At 45.1% G+C, this 16,500-nt stretch overlaps 1 protein-coding gene across 2 annotated transcripts in view; it reads right to left on the bottom strand.

The window, feature by feature from the left end:
- Positions 1-2,791: 2,791 nt before the first annotated feature.
- pak1 (p21 protein (Cdc42/Rac)-activated kinase 1) overlaps positions 2,792-16,500 on the bottom strand; it is a 44,344-nt gene continuing 30,635 nt past the window's right edge. For both annotated transcript variants that reach the window (XM_064302120.1, XM_064302118.1), the window contains exons 7-15: positions 14,201-14,384; positions 12,874-12,937; positions 12,443-12,491; positions 10,888-11,000; positions 8,825-8,942; positions 8,081-8,180; positions 7,095-7,291; positions 6,620-6,757; positions 2,792-4,852 (exon numbers count right to left, since the gene is read on the bottom strand). In XM_064302120.1, the coding sequence (XP_064158190.1) occupies positions 4,766-4,852; positions 6,620-6,757; positions 7,095-7,291; positions 8,081-8,180; positions 8,825-8,942; positions 10,888-11,000; positions 12,443-12,491; positions 12,874-12,937; positions 14,201-14,384 (1,050 nt within the window). In that variant the 3' untranslated portion in view covers positions 2,792-4,765. The remainder of the gene's footprint in view (positions 4,853-6,619; positions 6,758-7,094; positions 7,292-8,080; positions 8,181-8,824; positions 8,943-10,887; positions 11,001-12,442; positions 12,492-12,873; positions 12,938-14,200; positions 14,385-16,500) is intronic.

Genomic DNA, 16,500 nt, shown 5'->3' with positions numbered 1-16,500 from the left:
TTTGAGGCCTTTAAAAAAAAATGTTTTCCCTGAAGAAATATGTATATATTCCATATCTTGTTATGGTCATAGGTACCTATACTAGTATATACAAAATTTTTGGCTCGTCCAAAATCAAAAAAGAACCAATGTCCCAACCTTTCTTTAACCTGCTGAACACAGCCGTAAACTTGCCTCGACCCTCAGACTTATCGTTTTCATAACCCTAACCCTAAGTTGAGCCCTAAAAAGTAATTGAAGCCATAGGAACTTTTGAAAACATGTGATTACTCAAGAAGTTTTTTCCCAGGACATGTATACTTTAACCCACAATCTCCCAGTATTTCATTGCGAACTAAAAAAGGACCAAATTCATTTTAGATTTTTTGCCTTGACCTATGCATTTGTGTCACTTTATTTCTTACAAAATTATGAATATAAAGTAATCTAAGCTAGTATTATAAATGTTACAAATGTATTGCTTCCTTTAAGACATTTTTCTAGTCTCTGTGGCGTTCACATCTGGAGTTATAAAGCTTTAAATAGGGTAACCCCTAAATGGGCAAGGATATACAGGTACTCTAGTGGGGGAGTGGTTGGGGTGGAGTTAACTAGCTATTGTTCCCACCCATTATCTCCCTGTGAGAAGTGTGAAAAGTTCAAGATCTTTCAAGGGGATTTTCTCTGCTACTTGATTTTAGGAGTACCAACATTCAAATAAGCATATCTTCTTCAACTATTTTCAGATTTTAATGTATGACACATCATTTGAAAGCTTATAATCTGCACTTTCGTAATCTGTAAAAAACAGAAAAATGACCTTGCCCTACTTGCGGACCAAAACACCAGCACCTGTCACATATATGTTTTTAAAAAACCCAGAAAGCAAACAATATGTTTAATCCCAACTCAGGGTGAAAATACTTCTCCCTCAGGCTGTGTATATCATGTATATACCCCTGCAAGCTCCACCAGGTACTGCAGTGGCTCATAAATTCTAAGGATAAAAGATGATACAGCCCCAACATAAAGACCCAACCGCTGCTGATGTTGGTGTATGAAGCCTTCCCTGTCAGTATATATATTTGGACGATCTATCAAAGAAATATTGTGCGGACAGGAGCATGTTTGAGAAGTGAGAGCTCTGCATAAGTGCTCTACTGCAGTCCCTTCGACGCACAATTTGGCAGCCTTAGCACCCGGGTGCCAGTGGGGTGAGCGAGGCAGTGGGGCTGGGAAGTTCCATCATTTTCATTTACACACAGAGCGAGCAGCAGGAGAGGACGTTTCCAAACCCCAGACTTCAGTCTCCCATGGTGGAGTGGCAGTGGTGTAGTGAATATGAGCTTCTAAACAAGGACTTTTTTTTTATTTATTTTTTTTATTTTTTTACAAATCCCAGTGAAACCTGCATTTCTCAGTCCCAGTTAATGCAGCATCACAGAAGCAGAGCTAACTCCTTATTGCATTAACACATTTGCAGACAAATGAAGTGCCTGGTGTAAGTATATTCTCCAGCTGTCTTAGGCTTAAGTAGGTGCAGTACTGCAGCTAAGCACGCATTTTATTCATCTAGTTGAAAACCATCTTTGTACCATTCAGTGAGAGATAAATCTAACTTTGAGAGTGAACTACACAGCATAGAACACAGTAGCGCAGAAGACACTCAGAACTATATGCCCAAATACACAGGACAATTTTCAGTGTGGAGCACACACGGTTTTCAAAGGCTTCCAGTAAATGTTTCTCATCGTCACATTCTTGGAGCTCATCTCTCTGCAAGTCATTACTACTGTATGTGTTTCTTGATTAGATCAAATGTGAGCTGGTGTGGGTAGAAGAGGGTTTACCCACAGTCTCCATAGTGAAACGGGGGAGGCCAATCTGGCAGTGTCTGAGAGGCACAACTCCACATCTGTTGTGTGCACATGGCGTGTTCACAATCTCATGGCTAAACAGGCGAGAAAGTGAGCAATAAGATGTGTTATGTAACTGAGAATCAGCTTTACTTCATTCCATTCTCAAGCCATTACTTCACCCTCAGGATAAAAGAGCAGCTTAAGGATTTGAATGTGTTAATAATTGGTTTAATTAGAGGAAAAAATCATTTTACAGAAAGAAGAAAAGGTGGGGGGAAGGTCAGCACATTTCATAACAAGATGATACAGATGAAAAACATCAGATTTAATTAAAAGACTTCTTGTTCTCCTGCCTTGTATCCTAGAAAATATTTTTGGGTGGCTTCTGTGAATCAAATTATAGGCTGACACATGTTAAATGTGTTCATGATGAAGACCATAAGCTTTCCAGAGAAATGCATATGGAAAATGGAACTGCTAAATTCAATATATCACATAAAAACACAAAGCTCATATCTGCCTAATTTCAGCCAATCACATGCCAGCATTAAGCATACTGGACTAATTTCAGACAATATCACAATAAAACCTTGAAGTTACTTACGTGACTTGCAGCAGACTTTGGTGGCAGACTTCTGGCTGTGGAGAGAATGGTAGAAACAGAAGTGTTGCCTGAGGTGCAAAGCAACCTAAACACATGACCATAAGTGTGTTCCATTACTGTGTGCACATGATCTACAATGGTAGGCTGTGTAGGCTGCACACATGCAGTGATGGAAGAGGATATCCCATCACTGCATGTGTGCATGGAAGAGGATAGACTCAGTAATGCTGTAGTTTAACACTGGCACAAAAACAAAAAAAGAGTGACGAGCGTGTAATTACACCTGAACCAGACGCTGATTAAGTAACAGACATGGGACCAGGTGGATGAGTAACTGACACAAGGTGGGTGTGTTACAGCTGGAACAGGAGTTTATTTCCTTCAAGCATTCAGCAGTAATTCTCCAGGTTTAGAGTCTGTACATCAAGTCACAAGGGAAAGAACACAACAGGAAGCCTCTTTCTTTACACCTTTCAGACAACAAAAAAGATTTTGTTTCTTGCAGCTTGTCAATCTATCAAGCACTTTTTGAATGTTTTCTCAAGGGGGGGGGGGGGGGGTGGAAGGGGGAATTGTTTGCCTTTTACAGCAGTTGGGAATGGAAAGCTTTTTACTAAGCTTGTGGCCTGTGAGATTCTCTTGGGTGTCAGTAACACTGCTGTGACAAAGTGCTTGAAGTTGATTGAGGATTAAATGTTTTTCAGCTGCCCAAACTGAATATTTCTGAACTGGATAGTTTCGGGAAAGTTTCACTGTGATATTAAGCCCATTAGAAAATTATTAAAAAGAGAGAAAATATTTTAACTGAGACTGATTTTGCACTAAATCCAAACTTCCATTTTAAGTTAACTATGAATAGGAGTTTCATCACTTTTATATGATGGATACAAAATCAGATACAGTACATGGACAATACTGTCCAACTGGAAACTGCCAAGAAGCTTGGATAAAATTGTACTCTTCCTCTTTTTCCACATTCTCACTCTACGTCCCCAATCTCTTTCCTGCACACACACACACACACGCACACACACACACTCATATTTAAACAACTATACAAAAACTTGTATTAAAATAAGATCAAAAATATTCATCACACAATTGAAAATGAGCCACTGTTACAGTAAGGTGCAGCTCTCTCCCTACAGTGCACCATAAATATGGCCTGCTAGCATGTGGGTGATACTTCTTTCTGGATCTAATAAGGGTTGAGCTCTGACAAGATAAGCCACGCCTCAGAGAATACGTGAGGGACAGTGCATTTGATCGATTTCCCCAGCCGGTAAGTTTCTCCTGCGATTAATCATTGTACCATTTCAGTAAGAATTTCAGATTTACTTTTATTCTCATTTATGGCTCAAATATGAAAGGCTCTTATAACAATTGCATCCGCCATGTTAGTATTGCCCAGAGGCCTGGGCGAATCCTCAGGGGCAAATATGAGGACGTCATGCCCTCCAGATACAGTCTAATACCTGCGAGATGGTTTAAGGCCAAGAGGTACATTTATGCTACATAAAAAAATCTGCTTCTACAAGGTTGGTCACATCTTGTAGGCTTTCACAATTATCATTTTCAATTCAAACTTGATATGACAAACACCTTGCCATAGACACTCTCATGAATTATTCAACTTTCCCTACACATCTGCAGTTCTTTCCACAAGAAACAGGAGAAACAGTTAAGGTTCTTCACCTGAAACTAACATTGTACCATTGTAATAACACTGTACCATTGTACCACATGACTAAATTTGTACTCCATCACACTTTGTCCAAGCATTGATGTGTATTATTATTATGTTTTCATTTTAATTATCATTACAGACATATTTTTTTAATTAAATCGTTGACATGCGTACCATTTCCCATACAATCCCAACATCACTGGAAAGAAAAAAAATCACTTGTCTTCTTCAAAGCTCAGGCTGAAGTTCAACAGAACCAGACTTAATTTATTAAGATAAACTAGGCTACATTCAAACCCACCCCCCTCCCCACACAAAAAAACACCTTAAAAAGATCATCAAAAACGCACTTTTACTACAGGAAAAAAATAAAATGACAAACAAACGAAATTACAACTGAGGAGAACTCCTTCAGTGTTTGAATTGTACAGAAGCTCTTCACTGGACGGGTCTTCAGGGGGAGGTGGAGAAGTCGGCAGTTTGTTCATTTTTCATTGTCCACGTTTGAAACCTCTGAAGTGACGTCCCCAATCCTGCCACAGGAATGAAAGACCCAGAGAGTGGGAAGTGGGGGGGGAGGCACACAGACCCCCGTGGGTCCTTAGGGGAGGGGGGGCAGACGGACGGGAGGTGGGGCTAGCGGTTGTTCTTGGCTGCCTCTTTGGCTGCCAGGATGAGGGGGGTGAGGCTCGACAGGGGCTTGGCCACTTTCAGGAACTGGTGCTGCAGAAGACGAACATCAGACATCATTCAGGTTTACATCCACAGCACTGACCTTTCACATATAACAGATAACAGTATCATGCATGGCAGGTCCGAGCCTTGCATGGCTAAGATAGGTATAGATCTCAAAACTACAAAGTCTCTCTGACTAGTACTCAAGTACTGAATGTAATTTCAGAAATCCAGACAGAAAGCTGGAACAGCACAGGTCTATAGATAAAGGCTTTGTCCCAAAATAAAGTCCCACAGATCCCACGAGGCCTGTGACAGTAAAAGCATGTCAACGTAAGACTGTACGTACTTACTGGAGTGTGCATGCCACATGGTAGCTAGGGTCACGGTTTTACCAGGAAACAGGAGCAGACAGTTACAGATCGCCTCAAAACAGTAAAAGCAGCCCCTAAACTTGGTCCAGGTCTGACTCATATAACAGGAGCTTTCGTTATATAAAAAAAATTCAGCTGTCCTGTCTGGACAAGTTCAAACCAACAGTTCTCAGCTCGATGTGAAGGAAATGCAAAAGCACAAACAACATGTAAACATGGGGCTGCTGGGTGGCACATTGTGATCAGGCACTACTCTAGAGGGTGGCTGGACCACGTGGGCTGGAATCTAATCAGGACAGCGCCAGTGCCGCAAGAGGCTGGAAGCCCTGCAGGGGGCGACAGAACTGGCCCACACGTCGCCCAGCGATTGGAGGGTTTCAGTCGTCCAGGACGACAGTACGTCATCACGCACCGGTGACCTGCGCTGGTCAAGCGGGTGCTCGACAGGTCAGCGGTTCAGCTGCACGTGAAGGGTGCATCACATCGCTCACGGCGAGCGAGACGCGTGGGGGACAGGCAGCCCGCCGCTCCTGAAGACGGGCGCTGGCGGGAATGGCGCCCGTCCGGCTCCATCCTCGCTCGCCTCCCTCGCCCCACCGAGCCTCTCTCAAAAAGTACAAAAGGGAGGCGGGGCAGAGCTGAGGGCACGGTGCCTTCCCATGCAGGGCTAATGCTAACGCTAACGCTCCTCTCACAAAGGCTGTCCGCTCTCTCTGCCCGCTGCGGCGGCTCACCCCTTTAATGCGTGCCTGAGAAGATTAATAACTCCTCTCTGTTATTTCACACCTCCTCCTCCTCTTCTGCTGTCCTGTAGAGTCAGACTGTTTCAGGTGGAACATCCAGCTCCCCAGGTTCTCCATTATGGTTTAATGCTTCATTACTCCTCTCTACATGACCAGCCAGTCCACACTTAATCCTGGAAAGACCTATGACTCAGGAACCTGTGCCAGGAGGGGCGACAGGTTCAAATCCTGCCAGAGACACTAGTAAGGTCGAACTTTCTGCCCGCAATGTAATCACAATGAGTGTTTCACACACAAACATAAAAAAAAACTGATGTCTGGGCTCAGTTTAACAGGTCATTTAACAAGGATGAATAGACAAAACTATTGAGGAATATGCTAGCAAGGTAGGCCTGGATAAGGCCCCATTCTAACCCACATGTACGTGTGCCTATCGCAAACTCTACTACTTTGATAATGCCAGAAGTCAACAATAAGCAAAACAAAAAAAAATCTGTTCTTTTGCACTGAGAAGCTCTCTCCTCACATAATTCCCTCAATTTAAGCTAAATAGTTGTTTTATTTTATTTTTGAGTTTTTATACGAATTTGCTAGTTAATTATTTGGCTAAAAGAATGAGAAAAGTTCCATGTCGATACCGGTGGACACCAGCAGGGGGCCCACAGGGGCAGGGGGAACAGAGACACAGAAATGCTCACCTGCAGCAGCTCCTTGGCTGAGCCCCTCTTCTCCACGTCCATCTCCAGACAGCGGTTCAGGAAGTCTCGGAATATTGTAGACAGCTTCTCTGGGTTCTGGAGTTCCGGAGTTCCGTTGGTTGCTATGAGGTACAGTGCCTACAAGAGAACGATCAGACCAATTACAAAAAAGGTAGAAAATGATGTCAAGAAACTGCTGGCTAGCTAGGACTGTCACTGTTTCTGTGTTTGGCAGACATATTAAGTGCTTTTATGCCCAATTTTACACCAGTTTGTTGCTGAGCATTTCTTGCTGACTAGTGTAATTTCTCTGGATCCTAATGCCATATTACAATGTTGGACAGGATGGGATCACAGCACAGAAAGCCTACTGCAATGATTCCAGTATGTCAGCATAAATAAAGAGTGAAAGCAGTGAGAAAGCCGTTGGGGTTAGGGTTAGGGTTAGGTTAGGCTTTTGGGAATATGCCCTCACCCTCAGCGGGTTCTCGTTGAGGTAGGGTGGCTCCCCTTCGATCATCTCGATGGCCATGATGCCCAGGGACCAGATGTCTACTTTGGGGCCATAGGCTTTACGTGTCACGACCTCTGGGGCCATCCAGTAAGGCGTCCCGACCATGGTGCTGCGTTTGCTCTGTTCGGGGGTTATCTGGGCGCAGAACCCGAAATCAGCTGCAAGAGACGAGAGGAACGTGAGAGGGGCATTAGGACCTGAGTTAGCTGCTCTAGCTGGGGGATCAATAATTCATTGCATTACACTACAAACACTTGGCAGAAGTACTTATACAGAATGATGTAGAGTAATTCAAAATAATAAGTAATTAGAATGCCTGCTTCCAGCATTCTGAGGAAAATGTGTTATTTTTCAAAGAAAGGGGAACAAACAGAGCAGGGGGAGAAACGTTAAGCATGAAGAAGTGATGTACACAGCATGTTTCAATGCTGCCCCCTGCTGTTTACAATGCAAGACTGCATCACTAAACACAAAATATCAGTTTTGTTCATTTTCTGTTGACCCACTGGTAGAGTATTTTAAATTATCCTTGTGAAAAAATTCCAAAGAAAATTTTGTGCAAGAGGATGTGCTCTTAACTGGGAAAATGCCTGGAGATGAACTAAGAAAAATGTTCCACTGAAAGGTCAACAGACAACATATGGATAACATAATAAAATAAGTAATGTCTAGATTGATTAATCGATTTGTTTTATTAAATACAAGACAAATATCCCCGAATACATATGCTTTAATGATTACACATAAAAATGGTTCAGGATGACAAACACATAAGACTACCAATGTTAGAATAAATATAAAAACAAAATTATTAACTTTTTCTGATCATGATTCTCGTTGTGGTAGTCAGACATTGAAATTAAAGCATATCACAAATCTTAGTTCTTAGGTATGTGAATTAAGGCCCCCCTCTGACCTCTGAGCAGGAAAGGAGGAAGTGTACTCACTGAGCTTGACGGAACCATCCATGCCCAAAAGGATATTGTCACTCTTAATGTCTCGATGTATCACTTGGTTTGAATGCAGGAACTCCAGTGCTTGTAGACACTGAGATGGAGGGAGGGAATATAAACTTTTAAATCTGTACACATTACAAAAGATAATATACTACACATTGTCTTTCACTCACACCAAAAACCCACAATCACAAAGGGTGTTTGCCTAAAGTTACCTTGCTGATTTTATTATTATTTTAAAATGGAACTCCAACTAGAACTCAAGATACAGAGCACCATTGTGGGCTCTCATAAGGGGTTCTACCACTGTTGGCCCTCAGGTGGAGCTCTGCTGTGGGACCTCATGTGCAGGTCTGTTGTGGGCCCTCAGGTGGGGCTCTGCTGTGGGACCTCATGTGCAGGTCTGCTGTGGGCCCTCAGGTGGGGCTCTGCTGTGGGACCTCATGTGCAGGTCTGCTGTGGGCCCTCAGGTGGGGCTCTGCTGTGGGCCCTCAGGTGGGGCTCTGCTGTGGGACCTCATGTGCAGGTCTGTTGTGGGCCCTCAGGTGGGGCTCTGCTGTGGGCCCTCACTGGGCCTCATGTGGAGCTTCACTGACCATGGACAAAGAAACGGTGCACAACAGCAAGCCCTGGTATGGAGTCCTACCATGTGTCTTGTTAGAATGTTTTCCTTTGTGCCCTAGTGTGCAGTTGCACCATGGGACTAACTGCTGTCTAATTAAGAAGAGGACTCACTTCACGGCACACGGCAGCAATCTGTGCTTCATCCATGCAGGTCTCTGTCACCACATCTGTCAAAGAGCCACCAGCCAGGTACTCCATCACCACCCACAGCTCATCCCCAACCAGGTAACTATGGAAACAAGACAGCCTCTTAAACTCTGCCACATTCACTTTAATCATTTTCTGTTAACATCTGGTACCTACAGATTTGACAGCAAATTTCTCTCACAGAAAGCATTACTGACACGACACACTATACAATTATTTAGCATTATATAGCATTTTCACATGAAATATATGGTGGCAAACATCATCATGACATGTAAATTGAAGCACATTGCCATAGTTACAGCATTTGCTTGATATAACAGTGCCAAAAGGGAAGAGTGGGAAAAGGTATCAAAGGATTCCAAAAGCAAACAACGTATCGAATGAGAATCATCAGAGGATTATTATTGTGGATCATGTCAAACACCATCAATAGACAGCTGAAGTCCCAGGGCAGCATTGGGGTTACATCAGTATGTGTAGCCAAAAGGCAAAAACTGAGTTATACAACACCATGCAGTCACAGACCCTTACAATGAAGACAGTCAACTGTACTGCCTCAATATACTCAGAAAGAGCAACTGACAGGAGCTATGTTAGAGCGGCAAATTCAGAGTAACTGTCATCCTGTTTGACAATGTGAGCTTCCGTTAGATTGCACCTATTTTTATTCCATTACAGTCCACCGTTTTAGGCAAAGTCATGCACATTACTGAGGGTCAACTATATTCACCTTTCCTGAATACTACTAAAGAATACTGTGCCTACTCTGCGCAGGCTACTCATCAATTACACAGGCCATGGAAGTGGTTTCTTATGCTATCAGTGCTGAGGACTGCCAGGTATAGACCCAAAACAAGACATTATTGGCCATGCTGTCTGGTCACAGAATATTTTTTTATGATATGGACAAAGATTTATAGCCAGACATAAATAACTGAAGAGACATTCATCGATAGACCTTCTGTTAGCTTTCGTTAAAAACTTTGTAGCCTTGTAGCCATGATTAAAAGACTCATGCAAATGCATGATTTTGTCAGGTTTTCCCTGTCCATCTCCTTTTTCTCTCAATTAGGAACGGCAATTTGTATTCCTCAGCGTTCCCTGCTCGTGCTTCAGGAAATCATGTGCTCTCCTCTGCAGTAAGTGATGTCAGCTGCTGCTGCTCATCAAGTGGGGCTCACACAGACATGAGTCATAGGACTCCTGCAGCTACACAGGTGGGACTGCATGTGCTTGATTGACCAGCAGGGGTCGCTAGTCTGTGATTAGATGCTGGCATCCAGCCTGACCTGAAACTACCTTTCCAGGGGGATACCAGCAAGTGCCAATTGACCATAGCCCTGTGAGGCTGCCAGCTACAGCCAGACCGGCATTTTCTGGATTTGATACCAGACTGTGACGTCTATCCATGAACTAGAACTGTGGGTGGACAGGCCCTCCTTCAAGAGGATAAGCCATCCAGCAGCCCCCAAACCCGTGTTTTTAATTTGACACAATATTTCAAGAGAACAACTCAATTAATTTTGTGACAGTGATCAAAGATATTTGTGTTATATGTATTGGTTATTCTGAAAAATAAGGTCTGAGTTTTTCCTTCTTGAGTCAACAGGAAACAACAAAAAGAATCGACAAATTACACAGCTTCAAAAAAGGCTTCAAACAACTGAGGAAAAACTACCGAGCACAGGAAAATAAGTACTATTGATATTACTACCATCTTACACACAAGAGGACTGAAATTCCCCAGGGCTCATATTGCCAATTAATTAATAAGATCAACACTCTCTGCCCAAGCAAAGGAGCAAGAGACACAAATTCTAACGATGACCAAACAGTACCTGAGAAAAAGGCCCCCAATTCATTCATGTGCGTATAGTACACTTCATTCCATAACTGTGTACTGCACTGACTTAGTGCAATCATTTTTTTCTGTTCGTGGTTCATGGGGGCAACCACTCTAAGAGAACACCCAGTGGTTGAGATTGTGTGTGCAGGCTCTGGCGGTCTTCTCTCCCCTCACTCACCTGTCTAAATAATTGACAATGTTGGGGTTCTTGTTTTCCCTCATCACCAGGATCTCGTTGATGATCAGCTCCTTCTTGGGCTGCTGCTGAAGGTTCATCTGTTTGATGGCGACCTGCCAAAGGCATGGACAGCGAGCAGGCGTTACCATCCGCAGACAATTTCAGAGAATACTCCCTCTCCCGCAGGGCGTGCACACAGGCCTGCACTGGTGCAGGGCGGTGGCGGCCCGGGTGCGATGCCCGCATTGAATCGGTGCTCTGATCTGCTTGCCTACAGCACAGTCATCAATACTGCGTGCTGCCGCAACATGGAGCAGACCCAACCAAACGAGCGCCGCTCATCAATATTCTTCCGCCTGGTTTCTAATGTAATGCTTATGCAGGCTGTAATTGGCTGGCCTGTACAGCGAGCGCACACAGCACCGCTGCAGTGTGACGGACTAGAGCAGACGGGGCTTTAACATGACACGATAATAAACAGGGAGATACAGGAAGCTGGAAGCTCCCTGAAAGGAGACAGGGTCTCAGAGGGTCTACGCAGGGTTCACCTGTCGTTATGGTCACATCGTGTTTGTACTGCAGTATACTGTGGCCCACAAGGATCCTGATGGATTCTTCCCCTGGTGGGGTAAAATTCCATTGTGTGGTGACAGTACGGCTGGTGTAGAATACACTGGAATGTATGGTTTATTTATTTCTCTTTTGTACACAAGCTGATGTGAAAAGCATGTGAATGCCATACGAATCCCTTCCTAACTGTGCGGTCTAACCAGGCACATCAACACACTCGTGCCCTGTGGAGGTTCCTGGGGGTGTTTACATTACATTTGAAGCATTTAGCATTCTATTATCTTTGCATTAGCACTACTGCTGCCGGTCTATTTATGGGAGCTGTCAGAGGCCATGAAGAGATAAAGGAAGGAGGAGGAAGAAGAGCAGGCCACAAATGCAGCCTATTTTTAATAGTTCTGCCAGGAAAACCTTAGGCTGTCTTAGGCTGCAGGCAAAGGCCATCTTGATCCCAACAAAAACCAGCTTTTAATGTCAGCTCAGAAACCCTTCACAGAGCTTTTGTAATGCTGATGTAACAATTTGAGAACACTGGAAAAAATATTCCAAAAAAACCCTACTCTTTAAAGGGTTAAATAAATCAATACAGCATGGACGAGAAACTACCGCAGTATAAACCAGCATAAGGTTCAGCATCGGTGCCCATTTAAACCCTTCCTGCGTGGTTCAGTAACAGCATGTGCTTAAGAGGGGAGAAGAGCTGAGCACTGTCACAGGGTCTGACCACACTCTCCAAACAAGGCCCCAGAGACAGAGGCATGAAGCAGACACTGCACACAGCCCATTAATTCTGTTTCTCCATGCCTCACTGTGGAGACAGAAGCATAAATAAGGCAAAGGCAGCCGTGGCCTTTACATGAGACAGCAGAGGATCCCGCGTTCCAGCGTTTTTATACTGTGCATTCAATGGTGACAAGCAGTGGGGCACTGTTGTGGCTAAGAAGTCTTAAAAACATTTCAGTTGGCTATAGTGCAACTGTTTTACCTCCTGCCCAGTAGCGATGTCTATGGCCGTGTACACCGTTCCAGATGCCCTGATGAGAGAGAGGGGCAGGGCCACAGAGAGAGAGAGAGAGAGAGATCAGTCAAACACTGTATGATGTTCCATGAATACAAACAGTACCTTATAGCAACTTACAATTTAATTTGTGCTGCGGCATCAATAAAGTGATATCCAGTAATCTATTTCTTTAGTAACAGCAGAAAATATTGGATTTATTGTTGCCATGTGGTCCACTTGAGTTAATTTTATTAACTGAAATTTAGAAGCGATGCAATGATAACAGCATTGATAACAGATCTGAATCTCAGCTCCAGATAAGGCTGTAGTTCATTTTTGGCTTGATTAAAATACAGTCTCCTGAAATGATGGAACCTTTTCTTTTAAACTGTGCAACAGGACGGGGTGAGCCATACCCCTGGCCGATCTTCTCGAACCGCGTGTACTTCTTCTTGGGGTCGCCCACGCTGACGATGCTCCCTGTAAGAGAGAGCGAGAGGCGGAGCTTAGCAGAAGGAGAGGGTGGAGCTCAAGGGTTCAGACACACCGGAGATGAGAGAGGGGGACACACACTGGGCACACGGGCTCAGAGGAGGGGGCGGGCACTTTTCCTCTCTACCCTCCAGTGAGTGACGGGAATGAGAGAGAGAGAGAGACGAAGGGAGATCTGAATAAGCAGCAGCCAAGGCCTGCCAATACCGCACACTCCATCAAGTTGGCTGTAGTTCAGGGGAGCAATAACGAGAACATTTTTAAATTAATAATCCCAGCGAAATTGGTTTTAGGCAGAAAGGATTTTAATCAGTAACCTGACAGCGATGCGTCATGTTCAAATAAATAATATCATCAAAGCCTACAGTAGATTTAAACTGTGGTGTTTGAAAGCAGTGATACCTGCTGTAAATTAATAAACTCCAAGGGAACATATGGCCGTGATGCTGATAGACAGTATTGTCCCTGCTTTAGTGAGTACCAGAGGGAACAGAAGGTGTAGAGATGGAGCAGAGAGATGGGCAGGCATCTTGGTTGTGAGGAAAACACTCCAGAGGACCATGGTCAGGTCACGGTCACGTAAGGTACATGCTGGTCAAGAGCAGAATGTTAAACTCTCATGGTCAAGGGAAAGATAGACACACACACACACACACACTAGACAGAACATGAATAAAGTTTCTGTAAATCCCCTCCTCTGTTCCAAGATGTAACTGTGGAAACTTCATGAAACTTTATAGAGCACGGACCTGAGTGTCAGAGATCAGGTCATGAGTGACAGAGACGAGAGGTAAAATCACAGGAGGAAGGCTGGACAATTGTGTCATTCAGACAGTATCGCTTTCTTACCAGTAGAGGGCGACCTTAGCACATCTGTAGCATAGAGCGTTTGACAAAATACAGATTTAAAGTACTGCATGTGGACTTCCTTAATAAAATGAAATATTAATATTTCTACAGTATATTTGTACGTTGCAAACAACAAAATGGTGTTGTGCTTGCCTCCAAATATATTAACATGTTAATCCCCTATCTAGACTGAAGTAAATGTAGCAAAATAACTTAAATGAACTCAATACATCAGGTACACAATGAGATACAACCTATTACAGCTTCTTATGCAGCCCTTTGATTAAAACCTGGGAAAGACAGTAAAACACATGCCACCAACAGATGTTAACACAGACCCTGTCTTCATTGGGACTTGAGCACATAACCTTCTGTCACCAGCAGAGAGATGGAAGCACTCACGTAGCTTCTCCAGGATCTCCTCGTCAGACATCTTGGTCTTCTTCCTGGTCTTGTCCGCGGCGCGCGGTAGGGTCGCAGAGGGGGTGGGGCTGCTGCCCTCTGCTGGGGGCGAGATGGGCGACGTGGCAGCATCTTTGGTGGGGGGAGGTGCCGGGAGGGGCTCGATCACTGAGCGAGTGTATATCTGTTAGGATTGGGGGCAAAACACAGTTTGAGGTCAGGTATGGTTTACTTGAAGTTGTCACGGCAATCACAGTTTTCAAAAACGAATAGCGGCGGAATGAGCTCAGTGGATGAACAGAGGCCCAATGCATGTTGGGAAATGCTCAATCCAGCTCCCCTCCTGTGGACGCTCGTGCCGCCGGCTCGCTCCAGCATGTTTTTGCTTTGTACCGTTGCAGTTTCTGGCAGGGCTCAGGCCGGCTTGCCCACTTGTTTAATTACACTGGCAGGCATGCCGGGATGAGAGAGGCCTCTTCAGAGAAGATGAGAGCTGGCTCAAGAGACCGGACTGAGGAACTCGCCGTAAAATCAGAGAGTGCCGCCTGGCGCGAGGATCGATCCGCAGGCGGGCCCACTCACAGAAGGCGCCGGACGCGCCCGGCCCCCGGAACCGCCGCTTTGGAACAAGGTGCGGTCGTGTGGGGGTTCGGGAGCAGCTGATCCACATGCAGCTTTGATGCGCTTGGGTAGGATGCGTTCGCCATTAATCACAGACCAGCTGATACTTAAAGGCGAGATTCGTGCGCGGCGTCTAAATTAAGACCACAGCACTTCAAACGGTTTTTAGCAACAGAAGGAGAGGTGTGAAACAGATACTTTTTCTATTCATGTGACATAACGGAGAGAATGTCGAGCTCATTCGGTTTTGAAATGCGAGGGGAGAAACGCTGCTGGTCTGCAGTACAGCCCCAGGGATGTTGTTTTCTCATGAAAACACATAAAAACCCCTGGTCTTCCCGGGCTGGCCTGTAACAGTGTAATTTCATTTTATAATTTGAGAATAGCCAAGCTGATCCAAATCAAGCCTCCAATGTGACATTTTACGAGCAGCCTTTATGGCAGCAGGGGAAAGAGATGTGAAAGTCACAATAAAGAATTCAGAAACCAGCTCCAGCAATTTTTAGCTAGAGATGAGAAGATGTATCAAATACATGTACACACGCGCCCACAGAACACACACGCCTGCACACACACATGCACGCACTCAGACACACTTGTACACACACACTCATGCACGCACACACGCATACACACACGCACGCACGCACGCGCGCACTGACACACACGCACACACTCACTCATGCACGCACACATGCATACACACACCCCACGCACGCACGCACACACGCACGCACGCACGCACATATCCTCAGCCTGTCATTCTTCACAGGACTCCAGTAGCAAGTTCAAAAGCATGAATAAATTGTTGGTAGCTATGATTATCCAATGTCTCCATGCCAGAAGCCTATATTGCACAACATTTTAGGGCAAGTCCATGGCTATTGGCTCACAAAACCTAACAAAGTAACAAAGGGGAGTGGGGGGGAGAATACAAAAAAGTAATTAAAGACATAAATAAATAAACACAATGCGCTAAAACGTGTGCTAAACAGGCCCAGAGGTACGGGCTGAGAGCACAGACAGGAGCACATCGCAGCCCCGTCAGGAGGGCGGAGGAGCGTTTGAGCCCATAATCAGCCTCCCCACTCAGGCTTTGCGCTCACCAGAGAGATCCTCTGCGGACCCCTCTAACGAGAACCTAACCCACCTCCCCCCCAATCTGCCGTCTACTGCCACTCCAATCCCCAGCACCCCCAAAAAGCTCTCAGATCTCAGGGAAACCTCCCGCCCCTGTCAGGCGGTACGCCACGGCGACGCGGCGAGGAGTGCTTTAATCAGGTACGAGCGCTCCCTCATCACTTCAAGGCCTACGGGTAGACTACGCGCAGCTGCCGACAAAGGGGGCGCAGGAGGTGCATAATGAGTCACGGCGATGTCACCCAGCATCGCTGCACTTTGAATACCCTCCGTTCACTCCTCTCCATCGCTTCAGTGCGCAATGCTACTGGAGCGCATTAGCAACTGCGCCCCAGAGAGGGAGGACCGGTTATTAAGCGCCACGGCGCTCAGCGAGTCAAAGCGAGCGCAAATCCGAGCGGAGATACGGGGCTGGGACTGAAGACCAAAGGGAGAGAGAGAGGGAGAGAGAGATAGAAGGAGGGAAAAGGAGGAAGGAAGGGATGACAGCCATGAGCGGAAACAGAGCATAAGGTAGAATAACATAAACATGACAAGAT

This window comes from Anguilla rostrata, chromosome 12 (genome assembly GCF_018555375.3).
Source record: "Anguilla rostrata isolate EN2019 chromosome 12, ASM1855537v3, whole genome shotgun sequence".
Taxonomy (NCBI): Eukaryota; Metazoa; Chordata; class Actinopteri; order Anguilliformes; family Anguillidae; genus Anguilla; species Anguilla rostrata.
This window is presented reverse-complemented; position numbering and strand designations above follow the sequence as displayed.